Source organism: Castor canadensis, chromosome 2 (assembly GCF_047511655.1).
Source record: "Castor canadensis chromosome 2, mCasCan1.hap1v2, whole genome shotgun sequence".
Lineage (NCBI taxonomy): Eukaryota > Metazoa > Chordata > Mammalia > Rodentia > Castoridae > Castor > Castor canadensis.
In genome coordinates this window covers 189,195,448-189,220,389 of record NC_133387.1, presented here as the reverse complement: position 1 = coordinate 189,220,389, position 24,942 = coordinate 189,195,448, and the positions used below count along the sequence as shown (strand labels likewise).

The 24,942-nt window shown below is 42.4% G+C and overlaps 1 protein-coding gene across 1 annotated transcript in view; it reads left to right on the top strand.

Moving 5' to 3' along the window:
* The window catches only part of Dixdc1 (DIX domain containing 1), a 63,153-nt gene that overhangs the window by 24,859 nt on the left and 13,352 nt on the right, over positions 1–24,942 (top strand). The window contains 15 exon segments of the mRNA XM_074066733.1: positions 244–369; positions 2,760–2,991; positions 3,617–3,724; positions 8,882–8,994; positions 10,806–10,954; positions 13,641–13,730; positions 14,932–14,985; positions 16,618–16,668; positions 19,015–19,119; positions 19,513–19,566; positions 20,015–20,107; positions 20,307–20,378; positions 21,064–21,153; positions 21,481–21,642; positions 22,154–22,217. Of these exon segments, the coding sequence (XP_073922834.1) occupies positions 244–369; positions 2,760–2,991; positions 3,617–3,724; positions 8,882–8,994; positions 10,806–10,954; positions 13,641–13,730; positions 14,932–14,985; positions 16,618–16,668; positions 19,015–19,119; positions 19,513–19,566; positions 20,015–20,107; positions 20,307–20,378; positions 21,064–21,153; positions 21,481–21,642; positions 22,154–22,217 (1,563 nt within the window).

The window sequence follows — 24,942 nt, the reverse complement described above, 5'->3', positions numbered from 1 at the left end:
GAATAAATGTACACACAGTAACTTCATAGACCTGTGGATTTAGATTTGAAAACTTGAAGGCCTTCTAAAAGGCTTTGATTTTCTCTTCCCCGTTCAAACTATGAACACCAGGACTTAATTCACTTGTATATTTACAGATAATTTTAGTGTTCATGAAAAGTATTTCCTTCCCTTGTGTCCAGGTGCTAAGAAACTTTGCTAACTTCCTCCCTATGACATCATATATTTTCTCTCTCCTAACAGCAGGAGAAAAGTTGAGTGGGGTGCAGTTGAGTCCCAGTAACCAACAAGAGATGAAGAATAATGTAGAGAAAGTGCTACAGTTTGTAGCCTCCAAAAAGATCCGTATGCACCAGACTTCAGCCAAAGGTCAGTGCCTCGTCATATTCTAGGTAGATCGTGGTGCTCATCAGTCTAGAAGGGCCCTTGGTCAGGTCACAGGGGTTCTGAGTAGACTGGAATGGGATCAGGCCTCATACCATTTTTCCATAAAGAAAGATATCCTCTTAGGATGTAGTGATTATCAAAATTCAAATGCAGATACTTGAGTGGAGATAAAAGTTCTGTGTTCATTTTATTTATTTATTTTTTGAGGTACTAGGGACTGAATTCAGGGCCTCATACTTGCTAGGCAGGCTCTCTGCCATTTGAGCCACACCACTAGTGCCTTTTTGCTTTAGTTATTTTTGGGGTAGGTTCTCATATTTTTGCCCAGACTGGCCTAAAACCTCAATTCTTTTGATCTCTTCCTCCCAAGTAGCTGAGATTGCAGGTGTGAGCCACCACAGTCAGCCTGTATTCATTTTAATTGAATACAGGTTTGCTTGAGTTTGTGAAGGAAAATTAATGGTAAGGGAATAAAAGACAAAATTAATTCTAGAATATCTCATTTAAATTATCAAAAATAAAGACAAATTACATGTTTCAAATTCCTTGGCAATACAAATCATCATAACCTGTGCTCTTTCCATCCAGTTTCTAGAAGGGAAATAATTTATAGCATTTCTTTTTTGGCTGTCAGAATATCCCAGCAGGAGAAAGGGGACTTCTGCAGTGCACGACTTAGGTGGGTTTCCCAGGCTGTGAGGAAGGAGCAGTGCAGGTGTCCAGAGAAATCACAGCCCCCAGGACCTCCTTCTGTTTCAGTGTCAGTTTCTGGGTTTTTATTGCCCGTGAGTCTGGTAAGAAAGGGGGCAAAAGGGAGTCTTCCTTTCAGGCTGGATTCTTAGGGTTCTCTGTGTTGGGATCGTTCAGATAGGCAAACACTAACCATTGAGAGCATCTGGTGGGAGGTATCAAACAATCCTTTTCCCATTTGAATGGCTATGAAGCCAAACAAATAGAATTTTATCCATTTCTTTGCATTCTTTCCATTTTATCCATTTCTTTGTTAATCTATGCATGATAGATTTCACCAGATCTCTTATCATGCTGGGGTATTTTTTTGTCTGCTTTCCTTTTTTTTCTTCTCTAGTTCAGAATTTAGAGTGACAAAGTACTCTATGTGGAGTGGGCTTGGGGATCTGGCCCAGTAAAGTGGGCTGTTTTGAGGGTACACTGTCATTCAAGGCATCATTGTATTTTACCCAGAGAGACACAACAGTTTCCTAATTAGTCCTGCTACATCCATTTTTGTCCCACTCCCTTCTGCTTTCCACACTGCAGGCAGAATGACCTAAGGGTACCTACAGTACCTGTGCTACTCCTCTGCACCTGAAGGACATTAGGCTAAAATCCAGAGTCCTTCCTATGGCCTACCCTGTCCCATAAGACGCAACCTCTGATTCTTCCCGCTGTATCTATCACCTATCACCTTTTCTTTCTCCCCTTGGGCCCCATGCTCTAGCTATGCAGAGTTGTTTTTTTTTTGGAACTGAGGATTAGTGAAACTCAGGGCCTTGCATATACTAGGCAGGTCCTCTCCCACTTGAGGCACACTCCAGCTCTTTTTTGCTTTAGTTGGTTTTTAGATAGAGTCTCATGCTTTTGCCTGTGTTGGTCTCAGACTCGGTACTCCTTCCTCTGCCTCTCAAGTAGCTGGAAGAATCACCAGGCCTGGTCCTTTTTTTTTTTTAATGCTAAATTCCTTTCACTTTTTTCACCACAGTGTTTCAATAGCAACATTATAAAAAAGATCCAGTGAAATTAATTTTAATAATATATTTATCTAACCCAATATATCCACAATATTATTTTACCATAAAATCAATATAAAAAAGTTACTGAGGTATTTTGCATTCTACTTTAATACTAAATCTAATGCAATATTTTGCATTCCTTTGTGTGTATGCTAAGTACTTAACACTTGTACAGTAGTCTTACACTTACAGCACAATTTCAGTTCAGAGTACTGACATTAAGTGCTCAGTAGCCACATGTGGTTTGTGGCTCCAACATCAGACAGTGCAGCTGTCATCTGTTGTTCTCATTCACATTCAGCCCTTCTCACCTACTGCTCCTTCTTCCCTATTATTCTTTACCATTCTCTCTTATCTCATGAAGCACTATTCATCAATCAGCCTCATTTGTCCTCTAGGAACACATCCCTGAGCCCTTAAGATACCTGTACTCTGAGCATCCAAGGACTCCAGTATTCCATTTATCAAAACACATTATCATACTTTATCACTATTGCTTTTAAGCCTGTTTTCCTTGTTGAACATGGCTTTGTGAGGACAGAGACCATGACTGCCTTACAGAGTATAAGTGTGCAGCCTCTGGCACCCTCTGAGGACATCTTGTTCTGCTTTGTCCTTTAGATATTGTGGAAGGAAACCTGAAGTCCATCATGAGGCTGGTCCTTGCCTTGGCAGCTCATTTCAAACCCGGCTCTAGCAGGACAGTGAGCCAAGGACGGGACTGCAGAGCCCCTCTGCAGAGTCACCAACCACACTGTGCCACTGCTGTGGCCCAGGGAGCAGCTGCTGCTCTGGCTGATGTGTGCCATGACATGTCACGGTCAGGACGGGATGTCTTCCGATACAGACAGAGGTAAGGATAGCAATCCGGGGATGGGACCTGATCCCTCTCTCTGGTGTTTCTTCTGTTAGAAGATGTACCACATCTACAGTGTGGTAGATGGAAATATCACCTGAACAGTCCCACACTGCAGAAAAGAACATGGACTGGAGGCTGGGGTGGGCATTTCAAAAGAGAAAAGCTCTTTTGAAATGTTTATTTTTCAGTTAGCAGACTGTAAAGGAACCACGAGGGTAAATTTTTGCTCTGGTGGCAAGATTTTAAATTATATGCCTTTGGCAGTGTGTTTAATTCACTGGGAGATATGTAGGTGCAATGCTCTAGTCCACCTGGGGATGGCGCTGTCCTGGATGTATCCAGAAGGCTGAGCTGTCCTGGAGAGTCCAGGCAGGAAGTACTTTGGGGATTGTGTAGCAGCTGAGGGAGATTGTGTAGCTGCAATGCTATTGCAGATTGGTGAAGTTACTTGTTTTTCTGCCTCCCTTCCCTACCAGATGTTAAGGGTCCTCTGTGAGGGTTTTGCATTGTTCTTCTTCTTACTGGTAGTGCTCACAGAGTGGTAGGGTGTCAGTGCTTGCAGAGTTGACCTGAGCAGTAGGACTAACACCCTCTCCTTTGCTGGTGCCTCTGGCTATAGGAACAGCAGCATGGATGAGGAGATTGAGAATCCATACTGGAGCGTGCGGGCGCTGGTGCAGCAGTATGAAGGGCAGCAAAGGTCCCCATCTGAGTCCAGCTGTTCCAGGTAATTGTGGCCTTGGATCCTTTACCACTACCATCTTGGCTGAAAGCTGAATTCTTGGGGATTCTCGGGGTTCTTAGCTGCAAGTAGCAATACAGCATCAATAAGGCTGGGGAGTAGCTTGTTTACCTAACACATGCCAAGCCGTAACTTCACCCTTCCCCCAACCCCCTCAGTTTGTGTTTGGTATTAAAGAGCTAGCTGTCAGCCCTGACTGGTATGTGGGGGTGGGGTGAACTGTGCAGAGCCCTGTGCCAGTGCTTAGCTGTGACCACATGGGGGCATGACAGAGCCCTATCAGAGCACAACCTAATGGCTGACATTTGTGTGTATCAGCTGCCTGTGGCATTGCACTGTCCTGGAGTCTGAGTGTATTGTGGTCTGTACAGAGCTCACAGCATGAGAGGAAAATTGTGGAGAGTTGTCTAAAGCGTTAATGTTTCCATGTTCATTTATAGGGCTGGGAATTGTGGCAGATGAGTATGCATTTGAGTGGGCTAATGATGTTTATGACTGTAGCTGAGAGGCTGTCTATCTCCTTTCAAGCCAAGTGCAGAAACCAGAACAGGACACTCTGCTCTAATAAAAGCCTGACCAATGCCAAGTATAATGGCAGAAAAAAATGACTTCCCTGGCTCATGTACATCATGCTCCCATAAACATATCCCAGATCACATTGGCTTATTTACTAACTTCATTTGGTTGCTGAATCATAATTTATTTATGCTCTGGTGATTGTTTCTCTCCTGTTCCAATCCAACATAGTCTGTTCTAGATCAGTCTAGCTGTTTCTCATTTTATGTGTCTTTGTTTCCTTCCTCGTATTTCTTTTCCTTATACTATTCCATTCTATTTTGACAAACCATTTCCTAATTTACTGAGATCTTATGGAACTCTTTCCGGCATTTTAATATCCTGGTAACCATTACCCATCTTCAAGTGTACAGTTCAGTGTCATTTAGTTCCTTCATAATGTTGTGCAAACATCCAGTTGGAAGACATCTTTATCAGCCCAAAAGGAAACTGGTGCCCATTAAGCAACAGTGTGTTTTTAATGAGGCTCTAAACCATTGCTTTCTTGCTTGCTGATTGGACTAGCACTTGGTACAGAATCAAAAGATGTTTCTGCAGGCCTTCCACTCTCCTGAACTTGTGCTTGCCTGATTTAGGGGGAGAGGGAAGGAAAAGAGCCTGGGTCTCCTACAGGCACCTGCTTCCTTCCCCCAGGCAGGAGAACTCAGACTGGGGCTGGAGCTGTGAGCCTGTGAATGAGGTACCCACTGGAAATCACGCTGCAAAGGGCTAATGGTGACAGTTTTCTAAGAGAGGGGTCAGAGGAAAATAGTTTGCATTCCCCTTTCTGTTTTCTTCCCTGATTTTTCAGTTTTCTCATGCCGGTCTTTGGGATGCTCAGTCAGCACTCTGCCTGTTAGTCATTGAGCCCTCAGGAAGGAGAAGCCTTCTCACAGCTGCCAGGGACCCAACAGGCTCTGGCACTGCCACGCCCATCCCCCACTCTGGGAGCCCACCAGATGGCCCTATGACCCCAGAAGGGGTCAGGAACCCCGGGATGTAGCAGTTCAGCATAGGGAGTGACTCAGAAAATAAGAAAGATAACCCTGGTGCCTCACTGCCTTCCCCTGCTGCTACAGGGTCGCCCTGGCGAGGCTCTCTGCCCGCCTGTTGCTCCGTAGACCTCGGGCCAACCTCTCAACTATCCAAGCAAAATGATCCTTAGTTGGGAAAAAAGGACACTGGAAACCCGGGAGGGTTAGGAGGAGGGGGAGTGCTCACGGCGGGTCTCCCCTGCGGGCTTTCCGCACCCGCTCCCGCACTGGCCAGGAGAGCCCTGGTGCAGCCCCGCGCGACCACCGAGGCGAGTGGAGCGGCTGCGGTGCGGTGCGGTGCGGTGCGCTCATGCAGGGACCACCAGAGCCCTGCGGGATTCCTCCAACGCGCCGCCCCTCCCCCGCCCATCCTGGGGCTCCGGGTCCCCCGCCCGCCCGTGTGCCCTGTCTGTCTGCTACCTCTGCACAGAGCCGCGGTGGGACCCGGTCCCAGCCTGTGCTGGCTGACGGTGTGTGACAGCCTGGGAAGGGTGGGGAGGGAGGGGGCGAGAGGGCGGGATTGGGGAGGCAGCTTGCAGTAGGATCGCTTGCTCGCTCGCCGGGTGCTTGACACGCAGCCGGAGCCTCTGGGGTGGGAGATGGGTTGAGATGCCTCGGTCTTGGGGGATGCAGCGATCGCGGACGCTGACATGCAGCTGCGGGCGACCCGCTGCCTGCGAGGGGAGGCGGCTTCGGCAGAGGCCGGGCTGCTGCAGGGTCTGAGCCCCCGGGACAGCGTGCTTCACACCCGGAGCATCCCGAGATCTGCAGCCGGAACGCCTGCCTCTGTTCTTCCCACTTTCTCCGGTGATCCGGCCGCTCTGCTGGCTGCCTTGTTCCTGAAGTCATTCTTTGGGCCCAGCACGGGGGGGATGTGGCCGAATTTGGGAGTGATGTGACTCTCAGTCTCCCACTTCACCCAGGGAAGCAGGCTTGCTGAAGCTGGAGCCTGGAGGGGGACCATGGGCGGGACGCAAGTCAAATGGTGAGCTGAAGCCACTTTGGCTCTAGATCGGGGCACGGGTGGGAGCAGGGCCAGGACTGGAGGATGTTGTGGGTCAGAGGCAGCTGGGGACTGGGGACGAATGGGGGCGCTATATTGGGGAGATCAGGCTGCTACCCTGGGATTATCACTATAAAATACGGTGGTTTTAGGAATTTGGAGCCAGTTATAGAGAATAGGAATGGCCCTTTCCACCCTGTTGTCTTTGCACTTCGTGGGGGGGTGGGGGCTGGGGAGTGGGGAGAGCAGGACTCTTTTTTGTCGTCTGTTACCCATTCTTAAAAATTGATATGAGTCTAATTTGGAAGTTTCTTTGCTGGTGGATTGTTTGTCTGATAAATTAAGATTAGAGAGAAATTAGACCTGTGGGAATTATGAAATGTATCAATGATTTGTAACAACTGGGTTTTCTGAGCTCAGAGGATTAGGATGGTAGGTAAGGGATTATTTGTTTACGAAACAGGACTTTAAGCTAATCGAGGAGTAGCCTAAGTCTTGTACTTGATTAGTATTAAGATACTTTTTCTAACCCTATGCCGAGAATTTCATGCACTTTCCCCATCCATAGAGGTTCTTGGGGCGGGGGCGGCGTGACGCCTGCTCTGGTATGAGCCTCAGGATTCTGTCCGTCCTGGGTCTTTGATCTGTTGACTTGTCATTAGTTTCCTGGTCTTATCTCTGTGGCAGCCTCACCCGGCAGCCTCAATTCAAGAAAGAAAAATGTTGTTTTCCTTCTGGCTGCTCTGCCACGCCCCCAGTGGGGTTGGGTATGCAGATATCCGCCTCCTTCCGCCCTTATATGGGAGCCTACTCTGAAGACATAAGAGGTGGGGCTGAGCATGCGTCTGTGCTTTTAGGAAAGCAGTTTTCCAATCCATCCTAGGTTCACACTAAACCCTCCCCCTCCCCTTTGTCTCGCACATACCTCCTGTGGTCCAGCCAAGTGCAAGCAGTGGAACATGTCACCCATAGCACCTTCTCAGCTGAGAAAGTGGTGTTGTCTTATTCTGCAAAGAGGTGCAGCTGTTGTAGGGTTCTTCCTGCACCTGGATCCCCATTTCTGTAAGAAGTAAACTGCTGAGGCCCAAGCAGTCCTAAATCTGTGCTCCTTATAAATGACATAAAACCATTAGAGGAGAGCTTTTCCAACAGCTAATTTATGATGACTTGGAAGTCAGTGGTGAAAAATGGACAAGAAAGTTGTAGAAAGCACTCACCATTTCTGAGTACCACTTCTTACCAGCCCTCATCCTTTTGTCTGTTTGAGTTGATCTATAGACATGGTAAAGCAATTTTCTTTAATTCAAAGTAGCACACACTTTAAATGTTTTCCTGCATTTCTAAGTAGGAAGAGAACACAGTACTCAACCAAAGCTCTTCACCTGTGGATATATGTGGGAGAGGCACCAGTCCTCAGATTGCTTCACAGGTTTCGAAACCTCTGGCTTATTTTCACTGTGCTTGGCTCTTGCTTTTTTCTGGTTTCTAGAAAGATGAAAGTTTACTCCTGATGGTTGTTATGAGGATTAGCTTGGGAGACTTCAGGGGCACATTAAGTGGGTCAGTGAATCCTAGACACTTTTGCTGTTGTCTGGGTGATGGATTTGGAAAGAATTCCTAAGAGAGGGCTGAGCTTGTAGACCCCAGAGCCCCTGAGAGTGTTTCAGGGCTGATGTTCTTCAGTTGTGGTGCAGAGAAATGGCTGTTCAGACTTCTTTATCCCTACCGGATGGATGTATCAGCCCCACGTTCCCATCTTGTCCATTTGCTGTTGTTCTGGAGACATAACATCTGCTTCCCTGCAAATCTGAACATTCCTCCCAAGGCTGGTAGTTACATCAGAACATGAGGCTTTTGAAGAGGTTTCTGATGACAATTTGAAAAACACTGTGGCAGAGGTGTAAATATTTGATGTGAGTAAAGCAAGTAAACCTTAACCACCACAATAGGTCTTTCCCCTTTTAACCTATTACACTTCTTACCATGTTCTGGCTCAGTTGTTGATAAATCAGTGCTCTTCTGCCTGGCCTAGCACTGTATACACTCCAGCAATTTCTACCCCAAGTCACCCTTACATAGTCCCCTTCTTTGGGATCAGTGTAGAGCTGATCTGTGATCACTGTGCTGGTGTTGCTTGTAAGAGAGATCATTGTGTTGGAAATATAATCTCCTTCCAGCTCCAAAAGCTACTGAGATACATACTGACATCAGTCTCTGAACATGGGCCTAGGGATGGAGGTAAAAAGAAAAAACAAAAAACATAGGTTTTTAAATGTTAGATTGCCTATCCTGATAATTCTCTTCTCAGTCAATTATGTTTAAAGGCAGCCTTTTTGTGGAAAAGACTTCCTAGGACTGGGTTATTCCTTCAGTCAACATTCATTCAACAAGTTCATCATTCAATAAATACTGTTTTTACTGTGGACGAGGTACTGTGTTGAGCACTCGGAGTAAGATGAATAAGAACATGTCTCTGGGACAAATGATCAAAACTGGCCTCTACACAACTGTTTGTAATGATTGTTTCTTTTCCTTTTTCTTTGATCACAGTCTGACTTCACCCAGTCCAATCCACAGTGCAAAGAGTGAATCCATCATAACTCAGTCAGAGGAAAAGGCAGATTTTGTGATTATTCCCTCTGAAGGAATAGAGAACAGAACAGGTACTGTCTGTCTGCCTGTCTGCCTGCTTGGGTTGGCTCAAAGAAAGATTCCCCAGCTTGAAGAGTTTGGAGGTCCTGACTGGACCTCTAAGGTCTCTGACCTTTTTTCCTCTCCATGGTCTGCGCATCCAGGGGTGTCAGCTACAATGCCTTTGAGCATTGTTCTTCCTTGTGTCCCAGCTGCCAAGAATCTTGCAGCAACTGGCTCAAATGGTAAGAGTGCCGGCCTAGCAAGCTCAAGGCCCTGAGTTCAAACCCCAGTGCTGCCAAAAAAGAAAAAAAAAAATCTTGCAGCAGCATTGACAGGCCCTTTCTTAGCTGGTTGCCTGCCTATGAATTAGGAAATGACATTGGGAAAGTCAGAAGCCTTACTCAAATAGTTTCTATTATTCCTGTCTTATAATTTTGGCACTTCTCTAATTTAATTTGTATTCCCTGGAGCCAGGAATATATGGTATAGACTGAGGTATCTGTAAGAACATGCAATACAGAGCAGGGCTACATCAGGGTTGGTATGAGAGCTACAGAAAATACCACAAAGAGTTCCCTTTGTTTAGACTTCTCTTCAGTCTGTCTCATTTCTCTCTCTCTCTTTTTCTTACCTAAACAAAAAGAGAAGCATGGAAGAAGCAAAACACAAGAATTAGATTGAATTTATTCATCCATAAGGGTTGTTGTGAAATTGGAGCCATCAGAAGAAAAACTGGCATTCAGTTCTTCCTAACTGCTTCCCCTCAGCCCTGGTGTTGGTACCAAAGAGTCAGTTGTGCTACTGAGTCAGAAATTCCTAGGACCTTGGGAAAGAGAGAGAATATTTATTTAGTGCTTGCCCTGGGTCAGTTACTACCAGGCCCTGCATATAAGTTACTTCTTTTAATCTTCACCACAATCCAGAAGAATTATTATATTCCTCTTCTGAATAAAAGACCCTTACTCAGCGTTCATATCCTTTGCTAGTCCATATTGCATTTTAAATGCATTAGGATAAAATGGACAAGGACACCAGAGGTTTTGATAGTAGGGAAATAGTTGGGCACTGTTGGCTCACGCCTGTAATCCCAGCTACTCAGGAGGCAGAGATCAGGAGGATCATGGTTTGAAGCCAGCCTGGACAAATAGTTTGTGAGACCCTATCTCAAAAAATCCCATTACAAAAAGGGGCTGATGGAGTGGCTCAAGTGGTAGAGCACCTGCACAGTAAGCATGAAGCCCTGAGTTCAAGCCCCAGTACTGCCAAAAAAAGAAAAAAAAAAAAAAAAGGAAATAAAACAAAACTAGGGAACAATATTAAATAGTTTTGTGAGTATGCTTTACTAGTTTGTTTCCTGTATGACTCACACCCTTATATGTGCAAGGGGTTCAGTTATACCCAGTGGAGTCAAAGTAATATTGAATCCTGGCCTTCCATCTAAAGTTCCAGAGTAACAGCAGGAATTATTGCTTTTAACAGTCCCTTCCTTTGTACCTGGGAAAATCAGGCTCTGGGAATGCCAGTTCTAGGGAATTAAGAGTAGAATCTATTTGTCCCATGTCAAGACTCCAATAGATAGCCAGATGCCTGCTCCTTCCTAAGGGTTAAGAGGTGGATTTCCCTGAGAGTGAGTGGTGCCTCCCTGAACTTGGAGCTGGGGTTAACAGCTAGTTCTTTATGCCTCACAACCCCACCTGGTGGAGAGTCTGGTTTGTCTGTGAGGACAGGTTCAGAAGGCAGGTGACCTGAACCTGTGAAGTACTCTGTTACGCTTTCTGCCAGAACTGCCGGAAATCAGTTTTCTTCAACATGGACTGTAATCCTTCCTTTGATTTTGTAGAGGAGACAGACTCTCCATTATCCCGAGACTGGCAGCCAGGGAGCCCTGGAACCTATCTGGAAACCTCATGGGAAGAACAGCTGTTGGAACAACAAGAACATTTAGAAAAAGAAATGGAGGAAGCTAAGAAAATGATATCAGGACTACAGGTACTCTTTCACTTGTAGTTTGTCCTTGCGCACCAATTATCATTTTTAACTCACTAGTATCAATTGAAAAAACCTGATTTTAGTTGTTTATGAGGTTAAAGTCGAGTGGGAGTTTAGATAGAGTACACAGAGAGTAAAAAGTCATTACATGTGACTGCTTTAAATAGACCTTGTGGACTGTTGTTTATGGTACAGATGTTAGGAATTCTGCAAGCTCCAGAGCGATTACCACCCCTATCAAGCCCTTATTCCCACTCTGCTTCACAGGTGGGTTTCTCTCTTTTATGGGGCTACAGACTTACAATTGCAGCTTTCAGTGAAGAATAGCTTAATGAATAGTTAGGAATTTTCTCCCAGGAATTCTGCAGCTGGAAAGGTGGAAGAGTCAGTAATGCCGCCAGGTTTCCATTTGAGTCCAGCTAAGGGATTTGGCCCACTCCTGATGCATTTGCAGGTGAATGCCAAGACATAATGATCAGGTAGAGGAGGTTTTCCTTGAGCAACAAAGCCCTCAGTTTTTCCTCTACCTGCAGTGTCAGCTTGGCTAATTTCCCCCAGAGACCATCTGACCCACTTGACATAGTGCCCACCCCGAATGACCCCTCAATCCTGTATCTTTGTGCTACCGTCTCTGTTTGGGGGGAGCCCTTGTCGTGTGCTGATGACCCTGAAATTGCCTAGGAATATTCCTTTCTGTTTGTGCTGGGAACTGCACTGCTTCTGAATTGTGAAATATTTATGGACACGTAAACAAAGCCCACATTATGTGTGTGGCTCTGGCAGCCAGCAGGCAATGCAGGGCATGCTCCCAGCCAGCCAGCAACAGGGTGGGGACACAAAAGGTTCCCAAAGGAAAAAAGGGAGATTGGTGGTAAAACAATTTGCATAATGTATGCCCCAGGAACTGAGAAGGGTTGGAGGAACGTTTGCTATCTAAACATTCCCAAAGAAAGTTGTTGTTTTCCCCCATTTGCTCAGTATTTAAAAAATGTCTGGCTTGTGAGGCTTTTAGATCCCTTTTCTGCCACTCCATTAAGGGATATCTTAATGATTTTTTTTTTTCTCATGTGCTTTATCAGGAGGTATTCCAGGGTGAATTTTGGAATTATACCTAACCAGTTTTTCCCAGGATAATTTGTATTATGTGAACCTGGATATCCATCGGTTTGGCTCTCAGTTTGGTTTGAATTTCTTTCACTGGGAGAAATTCCATGGCAAATGAAACAGAAAAAGAAGAAAATTGACAGGCAGAAAGTCAGCATCTTAATATTCCCTGCAAACAGAGGAGTTTTAATTCCCAGCCACATGACCACAATGAGAATTCAGTTCCATTGTAGAATACAAAAGGACTCACAGCATCCACAGGGCTTCTTAACTCTTTCACTGATGAACAAGTTGCATGCCAAGCCACATCCAGGATGTCTGACTTATGATGCCTTAGTTAGAGCCTGCTGAACAATCTGCTATTAGTCACTGTGTCTGTAACACTGCTCTCCTTTAGCTCCCAGCAGCTCTGTAACTTCTTAGATATGCCTTTACCTCTTGCCTTGACTCCAATGGGATAACCAAATAATTTGATTTACTAAAATTTATTATTAGTGTTTAGCAGACCAATGATTGACTGGATTTTAGAACATTCTTTTTATGACGAATTTGTGTTATATTTATTGAAATAAGATTTCACCTCTGATTTAACTCTTCTCTTTTGAATTGAGACAGACAATGATATAAAATAGGGACACTGAACTGCTAGGTCTTATAACACCTGCAGGAATCCTACAGTTATAATGGGGGTGGGGGTTCTTTATGAATAAGAGAGTATGAATAAGGAATAAATATTAGGTATGGGGTCTTTTTTTTTTTTTTTTTTTTGGTGGTACTGGGGTTTGAACTCATGGCCTTCACCTTGAGCCACTCCACCAGCCCTATATTTGTGAGAGGTTTTTTGAGATAGGGTCTCGTGGATTATTTGCCTGGGCTGGCTTTGAACCATGATCCTCTTGATCTCTGCTTCTTGAATAGCTAGGATTACAGGCATGAGCCACTGGCACCTGGCCTGTGCCTTGAGAGAGGCAGTGCACATGGGCCTAAAGCTGGATGCTTTCTTAGCTTTGGGGTAAATCTGCCTCTTATTTCTACTTACTAACATTCTATCAAAAAAAAGACTGAAGGCAAAATGAATGAGGACATCTCAGCACTGGTGTTTTTCTTCTTCTATCCAGTTTGTTTTAGGGAGTAAAAATGCAGAATTACTAAAACAAACAAACAAAAATCAAACAATCACAATTCAGTACTTTCAATGGATTTCATTCTAGTACACTTTTTTGCACTGCTTTTAGTACCCTTTCCAGCTAGTAAAAGAGTTTGAGCAGCTCGAGTTTGAAATGTATTCTGTCACTTCTAAAGGGAAGATTTGCTTTTGTATTTTTTTCTGGGACCAAGAAGACTTGGAACAGGGGGATCATGTGTGTGCAGAGAGATGAAGGAGGCCCGCAGCATGAGCCTGAAAAAAGGAGCTAGACCTCAGAGGAGCCATTGGAAGTTCCAAGGAAGCAAAAATTACCAAGGAGATTTCTAGAGGAAACTGGGTGGTGATTTCAATTTGGGGTCAACATACCAAGCCTGACTCTGGATTAAGTCATCTGGTGGGAAGTTAAACTTTCTTGCTGTCTTTGTGGTTATTTAGGCCTTACTGCTCAATGGATCCTTACCTGAAGATGAACAGGAGAGGCCCTTGGCCCTCTGTGAACCAGGAGTCCATCCCGAGGAACAACTGGTGAGCTCCAACTTTTACAACTGGTGCATTTGACTTCTCTTTAGCATATGATTCTATTTGCCACGCCTTCTTGAAATGCTCTTTCCTGACTCCAACTCTTCCTGAGTTTTACTCCACATTTTTGATTACTCTTTCTCGATTTCTTCATTTATCCAATCAACAAGTATTTACTGAGTGTTCACTCTGTGTCAGATACTGTTTCAAGGTGCTAGAGGTACAGTAACGATAAAACTGATCTAAGAGTTACCCTCATTGAGTTTATAGTTTATATTCAGGTTCACTTTGAAGCTTCTCTTTTTCCTTTTTCTGCCTGTGCCTTTTTTTTTCCTAGTGGCACTGGGGTTTGAACTCAGGGTCATACACTTGCTAGGCAGGTGCTTTACCACTTGAACCACTCTGCCAGCCCCTGCCTGTGTCTTAAATGTTGGTGCTCCTCAGCGTTTCACTCTGTCTTAGACAGAATGGGCAGTGTTATCATCCTTTGAATATGAGTGTCCAGCTAAGATTTCTCTGTGTATGCAACATACAATGGCCCGCTGACCATTTCCATTTATATGTCCTATAAATATCTCAATTTCAATGAGTCCTAAATTAAAGTTTTTCTGTCCTCTACCCACCACTGAAACTAAATGTCTTTTTACATTTACCAAAATGCCCCAAACAAAAATCTGAGTATCATCCTGAATCCTTTCTGATACTCCCCTTTATATGTACTTTTTTTCATTCTCAGAGCCACTATTTAATTCAGGCTTTCATTCTGAATTCTAGCTGCCTTTGAACTGGTTTTCCTGGTTCTTGATTCCTCTTTTATCATCCTCTAATCCATTTTCTATAAAACAGAAATAATAATTTGCCTTAAAGGCAAAATTTCAATTTGTTATCACCTTGCATAAAATTTCCCACCAGTTTCTCCTTTATTTTCACTGGCTCTTCATAACCTGGCCCTTATTTTCCTTTTTAGCTTCATTCTTGCCATTTCTCCTTCTTTGTACTCCATCTTCTGCTCCCCACACACCTGAGCTTTAATTTTACTTGTTGCATGTTGGGTGTCTGCGTCATTAGAGGGAGGAGCTGTTTCCTGGTCTTTACTTCCACACTGTAGAGATGGCACTCATAGACGCACAGCAGACATTTGTTGAATGAATGGCCCATGAGCTTTACAGTTTAGGTACGTAACCATCACTTTTTGTCCTATGTTCAGATTATAATCCAGAGCCGCTTAGATCAGAGTGTGGAGGAGAATCAGGACCTAAAGGTATGTCAAGACATGCATATTTTGCCCTTTGAAAAAAATTATGGAAATGTTAGGCACCAGCTTCAGGACAGTTCTGGGGGAGGGAAAAGATTTAGCATTGGGACATTAGCTGTATCTGAATGATGTCTTTAATTGAAAGAGAAATGCATTCAAAATGTATCAGAAAAAGGTAGCACCTTTTTAATCTTGGTGGTGGGTAATAGGTGTCTATGGCATTATTGGTTGTACATTTTTATATGTTTGAAATATTTCTACTTTTTCTTTGTTAACTAAAAAAAAAATGGATCTAGCATCAGTGTGGTGTTTTTTTATGAATAGTTCCCAGAATTCTTTTAGGTTAGTGTTTTTAATTTTTTTTTTTTTTTGGTAGGACTGGAGTTTGAACTCAGGAGTTTGTGCAGTGTTTTTAATTTTTAAAAATTATTTTGAGTCATAGGTATATAGCTGAAGTCATTAATCCTCTCCCTAGAAAATATGTGTATGTGCATACTCACAGACCCAAACTTTTATTTAGAGACTGTTTTATTAATTTCCATAATTAAATCCACATTGATAATCTCTTACATATTTAATGTGGTGCATTAACCCTGTACAAATAGAAAAAATTAAGTTTAATTTGGCTGCTAATTTCTGAATAGTGCCAACTCAAAATGATAACCTGGGGGACATTTTTCCTAAGTTGACAGCACAGCTAAAGTTTCCAAAAATTTAAATTATATATGTCTATGTATGTATTTGTGTAGAATGAATATATATATATATATAGAGAGAGAGAGAGAGAGAGAGAGAGAGAGAGAGAGACATATATAAACTTAGATAAAAAGACCAGTAATAACAGTATGTTATATATCAGTAGCAGTAACAGCTTTTCCAGGTTCTGCAGTCATCTCAACAAAATTATAGAGACATCCACCATATACCATTTAAAAAATAATAAGGTTAAAAAAACACCCCAGAAAATAGCAAAGTAACTTTTGAGCCCATCCGCACAGTCCAGGTTAAAAATCCTGTTTTAGATATGCTAATTATAAGATGTTACATGATGCAGTAGGAGAGAATGTGTTCCTTCTAAAGTCTCTTTTAGTGGCAGTCCTATGCATGTATTTAATCTATTGAAATGGAAGGTTAATCACCTGGTTTTTCATTATTTGACTAAGTGTGTTTTTGTTTGGTACACTTAGAACAATATAGCCCATTGGAGACTTAAAGAACTCCAACCCTCTGCCGAACATTAAAAGCAGAAATAATTCTTTAGTGACTTTGGGATAGACATGTGATCATACAAGTCAGTGGGAGGGATTTAGAGTATAGTGGTTAGGTTTCCCTGTGAATGAAGATTACTAAATGTAGGGAGCCTAAGGGAATATATGGGGTGTCTTCTTTCTTGGCAAGACACTTCTCTACCTGGGTAGTTCAGTAGGGATGTTGCAGAGAAGAATGGAATAGGTCCTGTTCTTGTTTCTGTGGGTCAGTCTTTACTGCTGACTGAACTGCATCTGCTTCCTGCCTGCATAGAGGATTAATCTTTCATGGAATGGTCAACTGGGTTTTGTCTTCTTGTGGACAGAATGAGGCAATGCTTCTGAAGCAACCCAGATGCCTCCATCTGACCTAACTATATTTGGTTTGCAGAAAGAGCTGCTGAAATGTAAACAAGAAGCCAGAAATTTACAGGGGATAAAGGTAAAAAGGAAGACATTCAGTTCTATAAATAAAGTCCCTGTAAGGTAAAGTAGTCTATTGGTGAGGGTGAAGATTGTTGGGTTTTGCTGGGGGTTGTTAACAGGCTCAGTAAAAAAAGGGCTTTGTAGTGGGAAGTGAGCCATGTTGAGGAATATAGCTTTGTTTTGCTGAGATTTATGTCTGGTAGCTGTGACGCATGATGCTGCCACTTCCCTCTGTCACCTCCATTGTCTCTTATGTGTAAAGTACTAAGAATGTCCTCTTTTCAAAAAAATGTGACTTACTTAGTCTTGGAACAGTTAATGACATTCAGAAGTTTTAGAGGCACAAAAGGATAGACTGTGAGCCAGTTCTGCCCCACCCTCTGTTGTTCAGTTCTCTTTCCTGGGAGCAACTTACTAGTTATCAAGATATGTGTATGTATATCTTTTCCCCACATTTTTACCCAAATGATAGTAACTATAAATACAACTTGACACCTTGCTTTTTTCACTTAGCAATGTATTTTGATCATTCTATTTCAGTTAAGAAGACGTTTCTTGGACTTCTTTATAGTTGCATGTTATTCTAGTATATGTATATTATAATGTATGTAATCATTCTCCCATTGATGATATTTTAGGTTATTTCCAATTTTTTGCCAGTACAAACAGTGATCTAGCTAATATCCTTGAATACATGTTACTTCACCCAAGTGGGATTATATGGGCTAAATATTCTTCTTAAGCTACTGCTATTCCCCTTTTCCCTGTACACCCATTCACAGACTAACTTAGAGTGTAACTCAACAGCATTTTCCAACATATATTCTGTCTTTACTGCTTTGAAGTACTTCAAAAAACCAAATGTGTTCCATGGTCAAAATAAGTTTGAGAAATGCCTATAGGTTTGACGATTTCACAGTGAATTATAGTGTATTAAAAGATCTGAGAAGATCTGTCATGAAGAGTTTGCCTAAAAAAGTTTAGAATTATAAACCACAGAAGCACCTTTTCTCCTATGTCGCTCATTAACATCCCTTGGAGTGCACTTTGGAAATGGTCCTCTAAACTGCTAAGCCAGGGACCTCTTAGACAGCGTTTGCCACATACTGTTTTGGCAGACAGCTGGGTGTGTTGGTGCACAGCTCAAATTCTAGCACTCAGAAGGCTGAGGTAGGAGGATCACAAGTTTGAGGCCAGATTGGGCTACATGGTGAGACCCTGTCTCAAAAAAAAAAAAAAATAGAAGAAAAAGAAAAAGAATGGGCTCCTGTATTCTCCAGCACCTGCTCCATTTCCTTGCAGTCTGTAGAGAGAGGAAAGTCAGTCAAGCTAAGTATACTGGACTGCAACACCAGTCCATTAGTTCCATTTGAAGTCACCATGGTTAGAACAATATGTTAATAGCTGACCCTTGCAAGTCAACATATCCAGCCTACCTTTTCTTAAGCATGGTAGGAACCATGAGGGTCTAAATTGAGGGAAAGATAGCCTAAAGCTGTTAAGGTCCTAGGAGATTGAGAAGTGGAACCATCAGTCTGAGAGCAGTTCTGAGCAGTGGAAACACAATCCCCATCCTGGTCCAGATGAGGCACTGGAAGCTAATGGGAGCAGGACAGCAGCCAAGCTCTGGAAGCCAGAGTGGGAGTGATTCCAGGGATTCTTATTTTTTAAATAAAGTCCATTGAATTTTATTAATTTCTTAATTTTGCCCTCATTTTTGGGGAGAGGGATGGGACTGGTGTTTGAACTTAGGGCTTCACACTTGCAAAGTAGGCATTCTTATCACTTGAGCCACACCTCTGATTTGTGGGATTCTTTATAAACAGAGTGGTGAGCACAGATAGGGTCACCCCTCTAGGAAATGGGGACTGGGCAGAGAGATGGGAGCAGAAGTAGCTAAGCCAGATGACAGAGTATTTATAGGCCCAAGATATGGATGAGAAAACCATGATAGGAGGAGGGAGAGTACATTATCCAAGGTCAGTGTTGTGAAAGCAGGAAGTGCTGGACTTCTAATTTGAATCTAGGGCATCTGATTCTAAAAGCCACTCATTCTGTGTCTGGGACACCATGTTGTCAAGAGTATGTGCAGGGTAGAATGAGCAGTAGGTGGAGGGAAAAAATCAGGTTTCACTCAGCTTGGTAGGACAATGGATAGGAATTTCCTTTAGATGCTAGTGTCTTAAAAGAGGACAGAAAACGCCCTGCTCAACTTCTTGTGGCAAGATCCTTATACTCCCTTTGCTTCCCAGTTTGCCAGAACTAATGCTAGATATACAATGAAGGGTTCAGTAACTGTTAGTAATTCTGGCTGATTGATTAATTGGGTCCACAATAATTACTCTGCTTTCCCCCCCCCCAGGATGCCTTGCAGCAGAGATTGACTCAGCAGGACACATCTGTTCTTCAGCTCAAACAAGAACTCCTGAGGGCAAATATGGACAAAGATGAGCTGCATAACCAGAATGTGAGTTAAATGTGTGAACTCTGACCTTACTGAGTCCTGCTAGCCAAAGGGGATACTACATAAGGTGCTGTTAGATCTGCCATCCTAACCTCTCTCATCTTGCTCTGCAATTATTTTTATTTTCCATCAGTCTCATCTTTGTTCCTAGGTAAAAGCCCACACCTTCTTGAACTTTGAGGACACTGAGGCCAAGTAGCAGTTGTGTGAACTGGTTATCTTACTAAGGACGTGGAGAGGAGCTGTGCTTTTTTTTTTAAATTAGTATTATAACCATGTCCTTTCTGTGCTGTATAGTGTAACTTCTAACATTAATTCTGGTGACCGAGTAGCTGGTTTTCATGAGGGTTGGTATAGAGTACCTTCACACTGGTAAATTCTTCCTTATCCTTGCAGGTGGATCTACAGAGGAAGCTAGAAGAGAGGAACCGACTCTTAGGAGAGTACAAAGTAAGAGTGAATACTGGCTTGGAAATGACTTCCATCTGATCATTCACGAGCAGTGCGGTGTTGCTGTTCCCAAAGAGCACTTAAGTATTCCACTCTCATCCTGGCTTCCTAGAGGGAGATCTTTCTCTGTGTTCCTTGGTTCACTAGACCTGATGAGTAGATGGCACAGCCAGGAAGAGGAGCATAGAACTAAGAGTCTGGAAACTTCAGCGATCTGCTTACCTTTTCTTGACAAGCATGGCTGGCCCATAGTGGTGTCCCATAAATGGTAGTCTTTTCATCTTTACCCTTCCAAGAATCTTTGCATAACATAAGACTATTAGAGCATGTAATGTCTTCCAGATATAGCCTGTTCCCCTAAGGCCATGAGTGTTCGTTGCATTGAAAAGGTGAACTGTTCATTATCTCTTGTTTTGGCACACTTCTGAAAGCTCTGTCTCTATTGCAGAAAGAGCTGGGGCAGAAGGATCGCCTCCTTCAGCAGCACCAGGCCAAGTTGGAAGAAGCACTCCAGAAACTCTCAGATGCTAGTTACCAGCAGGTTGGAACTTGGCCAGCTACTGACTTTCCTGCCCCTTTGCCCTAAAGAAACCCTTTTCTTTTCTTCTTTTTTTTTTTTTTTTTTTTGGTGGTACTGGGGTTTGAACTTAAGGCCTTGCACTTGCTAGGCAGCCACTCTATCACTTGAACCATGCTCCCAAGCCTGAAGAAACCCTTTTCTGTTTTAATCTGTTTTGCAGGTGGGCCTAGAACGGGAGCTGGAACACAAAGATGTACTGTTGGCCCACTGTATGAAAAGAGAGGCAGATGAGGTAACCTAGAAGTTGGATTCTTTCCTCTCACATTACAGAGCAGAGAAGGAGATTCTGTTTCTCACCCAGAGCTGAACCAAGGCCACTGGCCGGTTTGTTCGGAGGCTATACAGTGAGGGGCTTAAGAGTGTAGGTTCCTAGATAAGAAAATCTGGTTTCAGATTCCAGCTTTACATTGTCTACATATGTAACCTTAAGTTGCTTACTTAGCACCTGAACTTTAGAAATAAGGTTCAGCTAGAAACTGGAAGAATATATCAGATAATACACATGAATAACTAAACTACGTAAATGACTAAGTTCAATTCTGTTAGAGTTACCTGGCACAGTCAGGCTCACAATACATTAGTCATTGTTACTATGTTTTTAAATACTAAGGCAAATGAAGGAGGTGCTGGGACTGACAAGTGGCCATGGTAGAGGTGAAGTTGAGAGCTCCAGGCTGAGGTTTCCCTTTCATTCATTCTGCTTTCACAATGCCTACCAAGTGTCCAGTGCAGCATCAATATAGCGGTGAACAAAAAGGACAAACATATCTTCACTCAAGAAGCTTTTAATAGAGACATTCGACAAGTAAATAATTACATACTGTGTCAGGAAGTGATAAATAAAGAAGAAAAATAAGACAGGAGTCTTGGTTCAGAATTCTCCTTTTCACAAGCATCATTTCTTCTCACTGCTCTAGGTGACCACCTATAACAGCCACAAGTCTCAAAGCAATGGTTTTCTCCTTCCAGTGGCAGGGAAAGGAGCTGCTTCCATCTCCCACAGAGGGGTATGTTCCTAGCATTAGAGAACAGGCCTGCTACTTCTAGCTAAAACCAGAACAGTGCCCCAGCCACCACAGTGGACTCAGCCTTTTATGTTCCAGTCCCTTAATTCTTGAAATTGATGGGTATGTAAAGATGGATTGCTAGCCATCCAAAAGTCAGAATTAGAGGAAAAACAATGGAGCTGTTCTTGAGGAGGAAAATTTTCCTCCACAGAAGTAAAAATGACTTTTCTGGGAACCCCTCTCCTTTATCTTTGTTAACTCAGTAGTTGAGGTGTAGCTGGCAATACTGCACTGCCCATACCACCAGCACTTCATTTTTGCCCGCAGACCAGTGACCTGCAGCTTGTCCGAGATGCCCTTCGCAGCCTGCGCAACAGCTTCAGTGGCCACGATCCTCAGCACCACACCATCGACAGCTTGGAGCAGGGTATCTCCAGCCTCATGGAGCGCCTGCACATCATGGAGACACAGAAGAAACAAGAAAGAAAGGTAATGTTCTTCTGTGATGTCTTGCTTACACAAGTTCCTGTGCAATCTTGGTTTTTTGAATTTTAGTTTAGAGAAAGGCAACAGTAAAAGGAATAAGTCCCTGCTGAAGGTTACTGTTGGTTTTTCTTTTGGTTTTTCTCTCAGTGGAGCTGACTGTTCATCATGGTATGACAGTCCAGGGAAAGAATTCATGGCAACTCTGCTCTCAGCAGCTTTGTAGGTGCATAAGGAATTGTGGTTCCTGATCCCAAGGGGTCTCTTTACTGTATATGTCTCTCTGTTTTCCCCAGAATGAGTTTGGCCTCAGGTGAGAAAATGTACAGAAAATGCATTGGAAATTAGAAAGCCTTTCATAAGTGTTCATGACTACTATTAAGATAAATATGTTAAATTTTGTACATTGTAGAAGAGGCGATAGAAAAGTATAGATTTCAGGTTTCCTTTATGATTCAAATTTCTTGATGAAGTTCTACCACTGATTGTAACTCTTGTGATTTTGTGTGGCTCTCAGGTTCGAGGCAAGTCACCTAGAACTCAAGCTGGTGGGGCCCGGGAGTCCTGGCCCCCTAATTCAAGTGAGTACTCATTGTCGCTCAGTAGGGACTCCTACTGTATTAGAAGAGAAATTTGGTGTTTTTGTGCTGCTAGTTATCTGGGGGATAGAGTTTTTCTAGTAGCACTTCACTTTTATATTTTTCCTTAGCAGTGCTAGAGTTGTGTTTGTTTTAGGACTATGAGGGCACACACATCATCTCCACCATCAACCCAAATGCCATTTAGCCACATGCAGGAAGGACTCAGAGGGCTAAAAGATCTGGAAAATATGCAAGTTCTAAACAGTTCCACTGAACAAAGCTAAATATAAAACCACACGCATGCACACACAAAATCATCCTACAGTCTCAAATAACACACAAAAAATTCCACTTTTTCATAGAGGCAAGAAGTTTAATTTCTTTGCATATTTTCCTTAGAACTTGGAGTGCTTAGGTGATTCAGTTTAAGTCTTGCAAAATAATTGCACCATCTAGTGGCCATTGTTTTCCCCTGTTCAATTCAACTCGGAAATTACCTTGCCTGGCAATTTCTCTTTCAATTTATTTCTTAGGTTTTGGTATTTGTTCATTTTTTCTTAGTTTTAACCCAGGCTCAGTCTAAAAGTATCTAAATAATTTATAAAAATCAAATAATAAAAAGCTGACTGGAATGAATTTTCTATGTTGTGTGCACAATTTTTAAATCCACATTAAAAAATATAACCTAGCTGGGTGCAGTGGCTCATGGGGCAGAGATTAGGGGGAGTACAGTTCAAGGCCTGCCTGAGCAAAAAGTTAGTCAGAACCCCATCTCAACAAATAAGCCAGTCTTAGCCACACGAGAGGTGTAGAGGATAGCAATCCCAGGCCAGCTCAGGCAAAAAGTGTGAGACCCTATCTGAAAAATAACCTAAAGCAAAAAGGGCCAGGGATATGGCTCAAATGATAGAGGGCTTGCTTAGGAAATGCAAGGTTCCGAGTTCAAGTCCCAGTGCCATTTAAAAAAAAACAACGTAAATTAAAACTCTTAAAACATTTGCACAAAATATGAGATGTAAAAAAAAATTAGAGTAAATAAAACAGTATTCTCAAATTTCTGATCCTGAGTATCTTTTTCTCTTGGGTGAGGTATCTTTTCTGGGAAAGGAACAAACTATTTTAGTTCCAAAATGAGTTTCAGTGTGTTTTCTTAGCAGTGCTTTGAAATAGTCATTTCTATTTTCTTGAGAGGATTTTAATGTTATTGTTTTCCTCTTTGGTACTTTCTCTAGGTTAGTGTAAACTGTCAATGTAAATAGTTGTAAGTATTTGGAAATTCTTTTTCAAAAGCCTAATAAATTCTTCCCTCCCTAGAAAAAGTTCCGTGCACATACAGTACTTATTTAAAACACTTGCAAATAAATTTACAGTTTTTTTTGTAAACTAGGGTGTTAATCTAAAACTTGCAGGGATATCCATATTCACAAGAAAACTGAAATGTCTCTCATCTCACCCAGTCCAAAAACTTGTGTAACTCTGCTAGCCCTTAGCTACTGACTTATTTCTCTTATTCCTACATCACACTTCTTAAAAGAATAGTGTATACTTACTCTCTTTTCTTCTTTACTTCCAGTCTCTACTCACTCTACCACAAGATGACTTTTACTCATTTAGTCCACGTAATGTTCTTTTTGTTGGGTCACTGTTGACTTTCTGGTTGTCTAATCAAGTGATTACTTTTCAAACCTTATCTTTTCTTGTCTTTTCAAAAGCATTTAATAGTTTTGAAGAGTCTCCTGAAAATATTCTTCTTCAGGATCAATGCCAGCCAATTATGTATTCAACAAATATTTATTCAGCATCCTTTATGTACCATCATTGTGAGACCCTGCAGATCTAGAAGTGGACTTGGTACCTATGCTTATTGAACCTGCAGTCTACTGAGCTAGACACCTCTGCGTTCCTTCCAGTTCTTTGAACACTAACTCTGAATTACCTTTTTTACTCCTTCTCTTTCTAACCCTTAAATTTTGTATGGACAGATCACAATGAAACTCCTTTGTAAAATTAAAATACACTAATAAAAAAGAAAAAATACATATAGCCTAAAATTCAAAAAAGGGCTGGGATTAGAAATAAAAGTTTAAACATAATCCATACATAAGAGTAGTTGAAGCCATGGGAATGGAAGAATCACCTAAAGTGAATATGAAAAGGTCTAGGTCTGTGTCTCAAATAGAATCCCAGAGCACATATAAAATTCAAGTAAAAAAGGAAATTCAGAGTTAGTATTCAAAAAACTAGAAGGAACACAGGGGTGTCTAGCTCAGTAGACTGCAGGTCCAATAAGCACAGGTACCAAGTCTATCTTGTTCACTTCTAGACCTGCAGGGTCTCACATTGATGTTACATAAAGGATGCTTCATAAATATTTGTTGAATAATGTACTTTGATCAAATGCACCTTCTCTATTACTCCTTCTTATCCCCCCTTTTAAACATTTTAACAGGTTTCATTATTCTGCTTTTATACATGCATGTGAAGTACTTCAGTTATAGTTACCACCCCTTCACCTTCTCCTTAAAAGGTGTATTTTTTGAACGCCAATCAGATATATCCTTGTAGATCCAAAGGCACTTCAAAATTATACCCCAAACTGAACACAAAACAAGAAAGGAGGAAAAATACTGAATAAAAAAATCAGACAAACTTGAGGTATAATTTTGACTGCCACTCAGTGTGCCTGTGGACAAGCTATTAATTAATGGCACTGAATCCTGGTTTC